This window comes from Perissodus microlepis, chromosome 9 (assembly GCF_051167445.1).
Source record: "Perissodus microlepis isolate ML-2025 ecotype Zambia chromosome 9, ASM5116744v1, whole genome shotgun sequence".
Lineage (NCBI taxonomy): Eukaryota > Metazoa > Chordata > Actinopteri > Cichliformes > Cichlidae > Perissodus > Perissodus microlepis.
The window spans coordinates 29550313-29564409 of NC_140469.1; the positions used below are offsets into that span (position 1 = coordinate 29550313).

The 14097-nt window shown below is 40.5% G+C and overlaps 1 protein-coding gene across 2 annotated transcripts; it reads left to right on the forward strand.

Annotated features, from left to right (window-relative positions):
• The first annotated feature begins 32 nt into the window (after positions 1-32).
• Positions 33-11439, forward strand: LOC146380760 (uncharacterized). Of its 2 annotated transcripts, XM_084940151.1 has the most exons (4): positions 33-2000; positions 2291-2475; positions 3123-3177; positions 9292-11439. In XM_084940151.1, exon 4 carries the CDS (start codon positions 9327-9329, stop codon positions 10485-10487), a length of 1161 nt encoding a protein of 386 aa, XP_084796277.1. In that variant the 5' UTR covers positions 33-2000; positions 2291-2475; positions 3123-3177; positions 9292-9326; the 3' UTR covers positions 10488-11439. The 2 variants fall into 2 exon arrangements, with proteins under 2 accessions (XP_084796277.1, XP_084796278.1); XM_084940152.1 differs by lacking the exon at positions 3123-3177.
• The last annotated feature ends 2658 nt before the right edge of the window (positions 11440-14097 follow it).

The window sequence follows — 14097 nt, forward strand, 5'->3', positions numbered from 1 at the left end:
TATAGTGTTTGAGTTAAGGAGAATAAAAGAATATTTAACATTAATTGTACCAATGTTGTTGTGTACGAAGCACAAATTAATTTAAAAAATTTTAATTTATGAATTTTTGAGTACATGGTGTACTAGGTTGTAATTGCATAGAAATGTACATTTAAGGATATAAAGAACTATATATTTAATGAGTTACAGTGAAAAGAAGTGCTTGGAAATAGTAATATAAATAGAAATTTAAATTTTTCTATTAACGGAAAATATCAGTTAATGATACAGAAAATATACTGTGAATAAACGGAATTTTCCGTTTTATAGCTGAAGGAAATGTCCGTAAATAGTACAGAGAGTATACTATAAATCTACAGAATTTTCCGTTTTATCATTTACAGAAAAGTCCGTCAAACTTCCGTAAAAAAACAGAAAATGTACTGGCAGAAAATTACCAGGACATTTTCCGTTTTTCTACGGAATATTTTTTTTACAGTGTAATATAATAATCTCAAAAGACATATAACAATATCAGATTAGTTTTAGATATTCTGGATTATTCTGACCTAATAAATAGCAGTGGTTTCATATTATTTTTAGACTTCTACAAGGCCTTCGATACGGTGAAGCATGAATTTATATTTCAAGCTCTAGATAGATATGGTTTTGGTACTTACTTTCTACAGCGATTAAAACATTATACAATAGCAGTAACAGCAGTGTCAAATTAACAAACGGTACTTCACCCAGATTTAACATACAAAGAGGGAAAAGACGAGGCTGTCCCAAAACAGGTCCCTGTACCTGTTTTTGTTAATTGCCCAACTATTGTTTAAGCATATGAAGTCAAGCAATGTAAAAGGCATATCGCTAATTGGCAAAGATTTACACATAACACAGGTAACTGATGACACTACATTATTCCTAAAAGATGAGTATCAAATTTCTATTACTATTGAAACAATCTCCACATTTCCCAAAGTTTCTGGATTGTACTTGAATATTCCTAAATGTGAACTTATGGCGATAAAAGAATGTTTAAAAACAGCTTTGTGTAACCTTCCAATAAAACAAGAAGTTCGTTATTTAGGTATTGTAATAACCAAAAACCAGGAAAGAAGAATTGATCAAATTTTTTTATCTTATTCTAGTGAAACTCAAACACAGATTTACTCAGTGGCTCTTAAGAGATTTATCATTAAAAGGCAGAGTATTAAAAACTAAAGCAGAAGGTATCTCTCATCTTACATACGCTGCATTGGCATTGCACCTTGATAATACACTCATAAAAGAGGTTGATAAGTTACTTTTCAACTTTATTTGGAAAAATAGGACACACTACTTTAAAAAAAACAAAACAAAAAAACCCAGTTCTTATGAACTCCTGTGTCAATGGAGGACTTAATGTGCTAGATTCTGACACTCTAAATAACACATTCAAAATAAATTGGTTAAAAAATATAATTACTAATCCTACATCCATTTGGATACTATACCTATGTACATGTTTTCTAAGGAAGGTGTCCTTACTTATAATTTTAATATTGATAAAATCCTTATATAAATCTCTGCTTTTCATCGCCAAGCTTTTTTAGCATGGACTCTTATTTACAAACATGGTCTACACAAACACCAAAACCACAACAGATCTGTGATTAACTTGTTAATCTTAATGGTTAAATTTCATATTCACAAATCCAAATGTTTAGGAAGACATCCCTCTTTTTATGTTTTTTTCCCATGAGCTTGTGCAATACCTTTAATATAGTGCTGTTTAATTCTACTTTGTATTGTCTACTTTGTATACTGATGTTTAAATAAAGGTTTGTAAAAAAAAAAAAAAAAAGAAGAAGACGAAGAAGAAGCAGGGGAGGAGACGAAGAAGAAGGGGTGTGCGTACTGTGCTCTTTGCTGTGTCTTGCAGCTGTTTTAAAAATGGGCACTTTTTGAAGAACCCGCATCAAAGTATTGTGGAGAAGCGTCGTGTTAAATCTAATTGATGAACGGCTTTTTGTGAGGTATGTATTGCAGCTGCGAAGACGAACGTGTGTTCTCCTGTTAGGTTACAGCTGGTAGAAAGGTGCGTTCAGTGTGTCTTTGTAATTTTAAGTTTCCATGTCAAACGAGATAAAACAGTTATTTCTGGATGCGCAATTGTTTGCTGAGTTTGGTAACAATGTGTTTTTGTAAACCACGTGATGATTTAAGTCATTTAATCTTTACAGAATATGAGAGCGAGACTAATAGAGCAATTTTTTAATGTTTAGTAAACTGACGTTTCTAAATGTTACTGCTTTTATTTTATTAGTTCTGACGAGGACAGCTGAGTGATGTTGTTGGTGAGCTTGGATTAAATCATCTCTAAACAAAGAACTTGTCCTCGTGGTGACTGACTTGGGGAGTGGAGGTCAGTGAGCCCATTGTGTCTGCTGGTCCGACTCCAACTACAAAGCCGGCCGCTCGCCCCCTCCTGAGTCTGAGAGGAGATCCAGAGTAAGTCAGTTATAACTACATTGGTTGCTTAACTTTATCATTTTCTACAGGGTCTCTCTCTCTTAGCTCATTTTGGTTTGATTTCTGCCTTCTGTTTAGCCTCTCTGTTTGTCTGCCTCAGTACCTTAATGTTTTATCATTTGAGATAAACTCTCTGTTTCCCTTCATATGAAGGTGATGTCTGTGGATATTGTGGGAAATATACATGTAGCAGTATTTCAGTAAGTGTCAGTCAGTGAAGAAGCAAAAGAATATTTAAACTAAAAGGCATTAAAAGAAGTGTTTTGCTTGTAACTGCATACGTTCCTGCACAGGGGCGGTTAGAACAGGATGTACTCAGGATGTGGCATACACGATCACGGGCCTCATAACGAACAACAGGAAACAGCTGGACGTGAAAGGGTCTCAAAACAGCATTCTAATTATTGTAAAAAGGAGATGCAGCTAACTGTCTCTGATGCATGATATGTAACTTGCTCATGCATCTTTGGCGTGTACAACCCTTTAAATAAAGAAGTTCTTGTGCTTCCTCTTTGAGATCTACCGGACTACACTGAGGGTGGTATCGTGTACGTCTCCCACATATGTGCTTAATACATAATTGTTGTGTACTGGACCTGATCTGAGTATTGGTTGTTTGTTCTCAGCCCAACATAAAACAATCGGGACAAGAGGCTCAGCATGACCTCATTTAAAATATAAGTAAGTAAAGTTTATTTATATAGCACCTTTCACAGACAAATGTCACAAAGTGCTTTACAAGGTAAAAACATAATACAGTCATAAAATACATCATAAATACCCTGGTCTAATTAAAAGCTTTTTGAAATAAAAATGTCTTTAGCTGATTTTTGAAGGTCTCCACTGAGTCCAAACCCCGTAGAAATAGGGGAAGTGCATTCCACAATCTGGGTGCAACAGCTTAGAAAGATCGGTCCCCTCGGGTTTTAAAACGAGTGTGGGGGACCAGTAAAAGGTTTTGGTTTGCTGACCTCAGGTTACGAGTGGAGGTATGTGTATGAATCAGATCAGCAATGTAGGGGGTGGGGGGCTGTATCTGTAATGCTCTAAAAGTTAAAACTAGAATTCTAAAATGGAACCTGAATCTGATTGGTAGCCAGTGCAGCGACTTTAAAACAGGGGTCATATGAGCACCCTTGTTCGAGCGGGTCAGTAGCCTCGCTGCAGAGTTTTGAACAACCTGTAGGCGGGCTAGCCCTTTCATGTTTAGACAAGTAAACAGGCTGTTACAGTAGTCAAGTCTTGTAGAGATAAAAGCATGTATTATCATCTCGAGTTCACTTGTTGACACGATGGATCTAAGTTCAGAAATGTTCCTCCAGGGGAAAAAGCAGGTGCTTACTGTCTGATTTAAATGTCCCTCCAAAGAAAAAGCTTCATCAAAAATGACACCCAAGTTTCTAAGGTTATGTTTCTGTGAGGAACCTAAGTCACCCAGTCACCGTTTAATATCAGGTATTGCACTGCCTGGTGCAATAATCAAAGTTTCTGTTTTGGCCGGGTTTAGCTGTAAGCAGTTATTGTTTTTTCGTGGTTCGAATTTGAGAAGAGACATACGACTGAAAGTCCTTAGTGGGTCAACACAAATGATTTTATTAAAACACATATATGTGGCGAAGATGGGCTCTGCAAAACATCAGCCTCGATCTCCCCCGAACAATAGGTGGGTGTGATATTTATACTTATGATGAGCAGTAACTCGCGTCACCGCAGATGAAAAACAACATGCCTGTTCCAGTAACTCCAGCGAGGACATATTCTAAAAAAGAACAGCTACTTCCTCTGTTTCTCCAGATATTCCTGTTATTCCACTATCTGCGCTTCAGAACAGAACATGAGCATACCGTTTACAAGCAACACAAGTCTACTATGTATGTGTGCAGGCAGACTTATGTCTGTGTTTTAACCTCAGTGCATGACCTCACTCAACAAACAAAGACATTTTAGAAGTATACTTCCTGACTCCGTTTGAGTCCTCTGTTACCAGGCAAACTCCAATGCAGCAGGCTGCTGAATGCACACAGGCAATATGTGAAAGGTTATTATGTGCTTATGCTAACACCTGAAATACAGACTTTAATATAACATCAACAGTTTCAATAAATGTGTCAATGAAATGATTATAATGATAAATCATAAGTGATGCAACAGTAATAATAATGATTATGAATAGTAAAATAATATTTCATAGCGATATGTTCAACCATTGTTTAATGTTTGCTAAACAGTCAATCAGATTGGAGAGCTTATGAGCTTCAGCAGGCTTAAAAGAATAATATAGCTGAATATCATCAGCAAAAAGACGATAAGATACTTCAGGGAACTGCTGTATTATCTGACTTAAAGGAAGAATGTATATTAAAAACAGAATAGGTCCCAGCACAGAGCCCTGAGGAACTCCACACAGCAGATTTGTAGATTCCGACATGATCTGGTTTGCAGACACACTAAAACTCCTTTCAGATATATAAGATGAAAACCAATGCTGTTTTCCTTTTCCACTTTTCTTCTTTCATATTCTTTCTGACGTCTTTTCTTGTGTAAGCTGCTAAATCTTGTGATGGACATTTCTTTATTTTATGTGTTTATCATATATTTTGACAATATGACTTTAGTAATATCTATAGTACATTTTGTGTGACTTTGTTCTACATACAGGAAAACATCAAATATGTTTTTCACAGGACTGACACTCCCAGGCACCATGAGACATTAGGCAGATAGTGAGACTCCTCCTTATCTCCAGGGTTCAAGGTTCTTTATTTGTCACATGCATAGTTATACAAGTATAACACACAGTGAAATGTAGCCTGACACGCTCCTCGACATGTGCAAAAATGGGGGGGGGTAGAGGAAGAACATTTTATATATATATATATATATATATATAGTATATACATTGGGTGAATGTGCAGTAGTAGCAGCAAGCAGGTGAATTCTGTACATTAATATGAATAGACATCTGACTATTTTACAGGATAGACAATATAAACATATTTAAAATGAAAGGAATTTGGAATGTACATTGTGCCTGGGTTTAGAGTGTCTGGAAGAGAGTCCTGTCTCAGTCAATTATAGATGATGTGAGAGGGCGGGTGTGTGTGTTTAGGGCCCGGATGGCTTGGGGATAGAAGCTCCTCTTGAGTCTCTCTGTCCTTGCCCGGATGATGCGGAACCTTCTACCAGATTGCAGAAGTTGGAACAGTTTGTTGCCAGGATGGGACGGGTCCTTCAGTATCTGCGCTGCTCTAGTCCGGCATCTCCTGGTGTAGGTGTCCTGAAGCGGGGGGAGAGCAATCCTGCAGCAGCGTTCTGCTGTACGGATCACTCTCTGGAGAGCTTTTTGGTCCTTCACACAGCTGTTCCCAAACCACGATGTCATGTTCTGTGTGAGGATGCTCTCCACAGCGCCTGTATAGAAAATCCTGAGGATCTTTGGAGAGACCCTGAACTTCCTCAGTTGTCGTAGGTGGTACAGGCGCTGCCTAGCCTTTTTGGTCTGGACCTGAATGTGGGCAGCCCATGTCAGGTCTGAGGAGATGTGGACACCAAGATACTTGAAGGACTGCACCCTCTCCACTGGAGCTCCATTGATGATAATGGGCTTGTAGTCTCTGTGCTGACCCCTTCTGAAGTCCACCACCAGCTCCTTGGTCTTGCCGACGTTCAGCTGGAGGTGGTTGTCCTGGCACCATGATGCCAGATTCTTCACTTCATCCATGTAGGCCGCCTCATCGTTGTTGGAGATGGCACCCAACACCACTGTGTCGTCAGCAAACTTCACAATGGTGTTGGAGCCATGGGTGGCCACACAGTCTGAAGTGTAGAGGGAGTAAAGCAGTGGCGAGAGGACACATCCCTGAGGTGCTCCTGTGTTGATGGTGATGCTGTTAGAGACGCATCTACCCACCCTCACCACCTGAGTTCTGCCAGTGAGGAAGTCCAACACCCATGCACACAGACGGCTGTTAAGTCTCAGATCCCTGAGCTTTGTGAACAGTCTGCAGGGCACTATTGTGTGAAACGCTGAACAAAAAGAAGAAATGTGTTTCTATGATCTTACTCCACAGCCACGTTCATACATGTGAAAGTCTCCATCCTGTGTCCTTCACTTATCTTTATCAACAAACAGCATTCGCACATAGTTACCCTGTTTCTTGTCCACGTGGCTGAGAGTGGTGTGTAGGACGTGGTTGATGGCATCCTCTGTGGATCTGTTGGATCTGTAGGTGAACTGCAGCGGATCTGTGGTGTCTGGGATGGAGGAGGAGATGATGTTCTTCAGCAGCCTCTCAAACACCTTCATTACTACCGAGGTCAGTGCAACTGGCCGGTAATTGTTCAGGGATGAGGGTTTGCTGTTCTTGGGCACAGGGATGATGGTGGATCTTTTGAAGCATGTGGGGACCACAGACTTCGCCAGGGACTTGTTGAAGATGTAAGTGAACACACCTGCTAGCTGGTCAGCACAGCAGCGCAGCAGACGGCCGGTGATGCCGTCTGGCCCTGCCGCTTTCCTTGTGTTCACTCTCCTCAATGCCACTCGGACGTCATGCTCCGCGATGCTGGTCACCGGTCTCTCGCTGATGACGTCACTGTCCTCGGTAGTCAGGCGGTAGATAGCATTAGCCGCCTGGCTAACCTCAAATTGGGCGTAGAACTGATTCAGCTCGTTGGTGAATGCAGAGTCGCCGTTGATCGGTGCAGTGTCCCTGGCTTTGTAGTCCGTAATGGTGCGTAGTCCGTGCCACATACTCCGTGTGTCGCCCTGGTGGAAGCGGGACTCCACACGTTCCCGGTACCGGTGTTTGGCATCTCTCACCGCGCGCCGCACGCCGTATGAGGCCGCTTTGTAGGTGCTCATATCGCCAGTAGCGAGACCCACGTTGTAGGAGGCGGTCCTGGCGTTTACTGCAGTGCGGATCGATCTGTCCATCCACGGTTTCTGGTTTGGGAATGTGGTGACTCTCGCAGTGGGGATAATCTCCTCCGCTAGCATATTGACGAAGCATACTGCTACTTCCGTAAACTCGTTGATGTCGACTGCGCATGCTCTGAACATGTCCCAGTCGACGTCGTTGAGTGCGTCCTGTAGCGTAGCTTCTGATTGGGCAGTCCACCGTTTTACCTCCCTCGTGGTCACGTCTTCCCTCCGTATGTTTTGTTTATACTGGGGAATGAGAAAGATGGCGTTGTGGTCAGACTTCCCAAAAGCCGGGTGTGAGACAGCTTTGTAGCCCTGCTTGTATGGCGTGTAACAGTGATCCAAAATTCGATCCCCTCTCGTTGGACACGAGACATGCTGGTAAAAGTTTGCCATGACTTGTCTGAGGTTCGCTTTATTAAAGTCTCCTGCTACAATGAGGTGTTGAGATATTACGGTTATATTAATTAAAATGCCATATAACCGTATAGTGTAGTATTAAGTGGACATGGCCCTGAAAAATAAAGGCATTAGACTACGTGTCCTTGGGGGGTAGAAAGCTGTAGACCAGGGGTCTCAAACTCAAATGAGCCGTGGGACACTTCTGGCACCGTCATCTCATTGGAGGGCCACTTTAGTGTCCAAGTAGTACAAAAAAGAAAGAACGAAAACACTGACTAATATTTCAAAAATGTAATGTTTTGTTTGTTTTATTTAATTAAAAACATTGTATAACAAGACAAAACTGCAAACAAGAACGCCTTTTTTTTTCCTCACTCTTACTATCTGAAGCCTTTTATTGAACTACCAAATAAACAGCTCTTTCTGGCCAGACACGTTGCAGCACTTTTGCTAAAATTTTGTTTGTATTTAACAAAATAAAAAGGCAGATATAAGTGTACAAATTAGTTTTCGACTGCAAATGAAAATTGTTTTCTTTCCAAATAAATCTCTCACCGAACTAACACAGCCAATCCCTCAACATGTTTTCACTCTCTTGTTACCTCGGCCAGGTCCATGGTAAGGAGACCTCTGGCTGATACTTCGGGTTACGTGTCATAGCTTTACTGTCTGGGTCAACTTTGCTAGCGAGAGACAGAAAGAGGCGTTGAAAGGCTGCTGCAGCAGAACTTTATTGTTTTGGAGGAAAACACGAACACAGTGTACAGTCGAGTCTTACCAGCTTACTTGGAACTGGGCTCATCAGGACTCTTTTTGGTTGCAGTGGCTATTATTATCATATATACATGCTTCCATCTCCCATTTCCCATTATTGAATAATATTTTTAAAAATATTTCTTCACATCAATATGCAAGTAGAGATGATGTGCACCGCAAATGGCCCACGGGCCACGAGTCTGAGAACCCTGCTGTAGACTCTCGCCCACGCTTGCCTGTGAAAAAGTAGATAACAGGGGACCATCTTCTAGTGGAGATGCATTATAACTCACCTGTGCATTATAATAAAAGGTGTTGATTGCAGCTGACAGTGTCTGCAGACTTTGATAACTGTGTCACCCTCGTGGTTAATCAGAGGGAAATCTGAGTCAATGTGGATTTGGTTGTACAGCTCTCACACATACAACCTGAACTGCACATTGTAAGTGTGATGTTCTTCAAATTCGAACAAAGTATAAACTAAAAAACTTTGAAGTCATACGAGCCAATATTTTATTCACAAGTTGAACTTTTAATACTTTTATCCCCAAAATGAGCTCACTTCAAATATTTACCACAGCATAGCGTCCCCAGGCACCTGAGACGTTTGGCAGATGGTGAAACTGTTTATCTTTGTGAGGTAAGAGGGGGCACTTGTGGATGAGCTGAAGGTATAGACCTGATGTCACTGTTTGGGTTCTTTGTCATTACAGGAGAAAGAAGTGAAAGCAGGCCGAAACCTCAGCACATGGATGACATCAACCAAAAAGATCCAGCACCAGCAAGTAAAGATGAGCCAGCGGCGATCCCTGTGGAAAAGACTTTTCCCGCTATGAAGCAGCCCAGAAGACGCAAGCGCGCCAACAGGGAGGACAGAAGCTTGAGCTGTGATCAGTGTGGGAAGACTTTTACTCAGATTGGTCACTTGAAATCACATCAGCTGATCCACACGGGTGTGAAACCATTCAGCTGTGATCAGTGTGGAAAGACCTTTACTCAGAGATGGAGCTTAAAAACACATCAGGTGATCCACACCGGTGTGAAACCATTCAGCTGTGATCAGTGTGGAAAGACCTTTGCTCTGAGATGGAGCTTAAAATTACATCAGGTCATCCACACTGGATTTAAAGCTTTCAACTGTGATCAGTGTGAAAAGTCTTTTACTCAGAAAGGTCACTTAAGGAGACATTATATGATTCATGTTGGAGGTAAATCATTTGTCTGTGATCAGTGTGGAAAGTCTTTTACGGATAGAGATCACTTAGAGAGACATCAGGGCGTCCACAGTGAAGTTAAACCTTTCACCTGTGATCAGTGTGGAAATTCTTTTACTGGGATTGATAGGTTAAAAACACATCAGCTCATCCACAGTGGAGAGAAACCTTTCAGCTGTGAGCAGTGTGGAAAGTCTTTTACTCAGAAGGGCAATTTAAAATCACATCAGCGCACCCACTCTGGTACTAAACAATTTGTATGTGGTGACTGTGGAAAGTCTTTTACTCACATGACTAGCTTAAAATCACATCAGCGCACCCACTCTGGTACTAAACAATTTGTATGTGGTGACTGTGGAAAGTCTTTTACTCACATGACTAGCTTAAAATCACATCAGCGCACCCACTCTGGTACTAAACAATTTGTATGTGGTGACTGTGGAAAGTCTTTTACTCAGATGACTAGCTTAAAATCACATCAGCGCACCCACTCTGGAGTTAAATCATTTCTATGGAGGCATCAAAAGACCCACAAAGTGTCCTCCTGTGAGAAAAGGGGCAGACCAATGGGACATTACCCTGACAGGGTTCATTTGAACACAGTGGGAGAAACGGGGGATCTGAACAAAAGTTCTTCTGGATTTTGCGTCAAACTTAAAAAGCTTGAGATCAGGCTTCACAGAATTCAGCTTTAATTTCCTGAGAAAGTCAGAGCTTCACTATGTCTTTGTAGATCTAGTGAAAACATGAAAGGGTGCAAAAAGAGGCACTGTGGTACTGCATGATGAAGTCAGAAGTGACAGAGTAGTATGTGAGCGTGGTTCAGGACATGTATGTGTGGTAGCAGTGACTACCACACATACTTGGGTTGAAGGTGGGGGGAGGATTACATCAATTCTGAGCCCCTTCTTCCTTTTTCAAAGAGAGGGCAATACTCAGGAAAGGATGATGACAATAGAGCTGCAAGACAGGATGGAAAGAAAAAGAGTTTAAGAGAAGATCATGAATGTTGTGAAGCGATCGAGCCGCGATTACAAGATCTTAGCTTATGGAGTTAGTTATCCCAACACAAGTTTAGCAAGTTAAACTTCACTGGCTGTGTCCACAAACAGCATACAGAGCAAACATTACTCCCATCATCTGATCACAAGAAAAGCAAAATGTCAGAACAGTTCACCTTCTGGGTCAAACTGTCAGACCTGTTACTGTTTATTTGGCTGTTCATCGTGAGGTAATTATCAGTGTCAGTGCTGTGCCACTTCTGTTGTAACTCACATGAAATGTGTTTTAAATCGGCTCTATTGTCTTACAATATTGTGTGAGTCTGTTTTGCTCCAGAAGGACACAACCGTTCCTGCAATTTTTAATGTTACAGTAAAAAAAAGTAAATTCATAAATTTGTGTCATTTTAAACAGGCAGTATGTGGAAAATTACACGTGGGTAAGAATATATTTAATGTTTTCAGTGGTCTGTGTTTTCTTACAGGATGTGAGTGTGTTTTGCTCCATGAAGAGATAAAACTTCATTTTTTGTTATGTTGCAGTAAAAATATTTTTATTGTAAGTCATATATTTTAGTCATTTTATCCAGGCAGTATGTAAAAGATTAACTGAATCCTATGAAAAATAAAATGTAGAAAGATGTGATGTATCTTTCCGTTTTTTTCTGAATAATTACACACTGCTTAAAATTAATTGCAGTATAATTATTTATTTATTTCTTCCTCTGTAAGAAACTGACTTGCTGTCCCTTTGTTCCCGTGTACCTAAGTAATTGTGGGTAATATCTTGATGCATGCTCAATCATCCAGGTAAGGAAATCCCAGAAGATGATTCTGTTCATCTGGACGTAGCGTTTTCAGTGGGACAAACGTTTCGTAACTCATCCAAGAGACTTCTTCAGTCTCAGCTGAAGACAGTGGTCCCGAACCAGAAATGGTAAAGTCGCTGTGTATAAGAGCAAGGATATTTTATACAGTGGCTTGCAAAAGTATTCGGCCCCCTTGAACTTTCCCACATTTTGTCACATTACAGCCACAAACATGAATCAATTTAATTGGAATTCCACGTGAAAGACCAACACAAAGTGGTGTACACGTGAGAAGTGGAACGAAAATCATACATGATTCCAAACATTTTTTGCAAATAAATAACTGCAAAGTGGGATGTGCGTAATTATTCAGCCCCATGAGTCAATACTTTGTAGAACCACCTTTTGCTGCAATTACAGCTGCCAGTCTTTTAGGGTATGTCTCTACCAGCTTTGCACATCTAGAGACTGAAATTCTTGCCCATTCTTCTTTGCAAAACAGCTCCAGCTCAGTCAGATTAGATGGTCAGCGTTTCTGACAAGGGTGTAGATTTGGTTGTGGCATTGGTGGGGACGGATGATTCACCCATCGACCCCTGCCCCGTTTCTTATTTTTTTCCTTTTTGTTTTTGCTTCTTGATAAAAAAAAAAAGGAGAAATATACTTGCCTACATATGCTATTCTACATGCTTTTAAACCGTTTAAAATTACAATTCATAGTTTTATATGTGAATTATATAATGTTAAATTACTATTAAACAAATGACTGACTAAGTATTTCAGGCTTTAGTTTACTTCAGCCATAATCCATATAAATCAGGTATCATACAAAAGTAAAAACAGCTTCAAATACAGTCATGACAATAAAAGAATATGACTTTAAGGACTTAACAACATTACTTCAGTTATATTACGACCAACATCTCTGACACATTAGCACTAAGGGAACACTAAATGATCTGGTGGGTTTTGTCCATAAAACTACTCATCTAAGATTACCACAAAGTAAAAGATCTCTCAGCAACATTATGCAACATTTTAGGCACTACTGCCCTCTATCAGATAGGGGCTGGGATGTTTTATTCTAAACATGAACTACTGTTACAGCAACAGACATGGACTACATGCCCCACACAACAAACACATGCCTGCTCCTCTCGTTAGCTGAAATGAACTCCTGGCATATTTGTTTTACATCTATACTGTCCAGTCTCTCCTGGTGGACATGGCATCACATTATTCATGGTTACATACAATTTTAGACTGATGTGGACCAAGCCTAGCAACTACTTGCCAACCTTGAGACCTCAGAATTAGGGAGACATTCAAAGGGGCTGGGGGGGATATACATGTACATAGATTCAGATTCAGAGGCTGCGTCCACCTGAGGACCCGGCCTTTGTGGTCTAAGTGGGCCGGGTCCTCCGAAAGCTGGGTAGACCGGAAATGAGCGACTGTGAAATTGGACGGTCTAGCCTTCAGAATTACGTCACCTGCCGTCTGCTCCTTGCTGTCTAAAATATAACCGGACGCTGGCGTAGATGGTCGAATAAACTGCTGTTTTCACACAGCAGTTTATTCAGCTGTGTGAGAACGCGAAGGAATCCTCCCGAGGGATTCATAAAGTTTTATTTAATCTAATTTAATCTAATAACTTTAATCTCAGCCAAAACGATTTACTCACCAACAAATAAAACAAAACTAAAGCACTGAAAAAGGCCAAACAATAACATGTTTAAGTTATTTGATGTTTACACAGCTACATTCTCGCCTGAAAATGTGTTAAAAGTTTATTTTGTGACCCAGAAAGAGTAATAAGAGTAATATTAAAACTAAGTAGCTGCAGTAATAAGATAAGATAAGATAAGATAAGATAAGACTTTATTGATCCCACAACGGGGAAATTTTTGCGTCACCTCAGCTCAGGTACAGATATCAGAAGGAAATACAAAAATACAAATAAGTACAATCAATGAAAAAAAGTAAGATAATACACTATATACAATGGTAGCATACACAGTATGTGATTATGGATATGGTTGGAAATATGGAAGACAAACTATATAGCTTGACATAACTATAGTACCACTACTATTCCTGTTTATAGACATGTACACACACACACATGTACACACTAAATATACATATGTATACATATACATACATATATACCTGCACATGTCCATACACATGGAAGGTCCATTATGCATGAAGTGGTGACCGTGGATGTTCACAGTGTCCAGTGACTTATGACATCGTGATTGAGGAGTTATAGAGTCTAACTGCTGTTGGGATGAATGATCTGCGAAAGCGCTCCTTCCTGCAGCGAGGGTGTTTCAGTCTCTGACTAAAGGAGCTGCTCAGCCCACTCACATACTCATGCAGTGGGTGATGTGGGTTGTTCATGATGGATGTCAGCTTCACTAACATCCTCCCCTCACCGACCACCTCGACAGACTCCAGGGGACATCCCAGCACGGAGCTAGACCTCCACA

Bases quoted from the DNA above. Each gene is read 5' to 3' on its own strand.
- LOC146380760 (XM_084940151.1), top strand. From the start codon at position 9,327: ATGGATGACATCAACCAAAAAGATCCAGCACCAGCAAGTAAAGATGAG.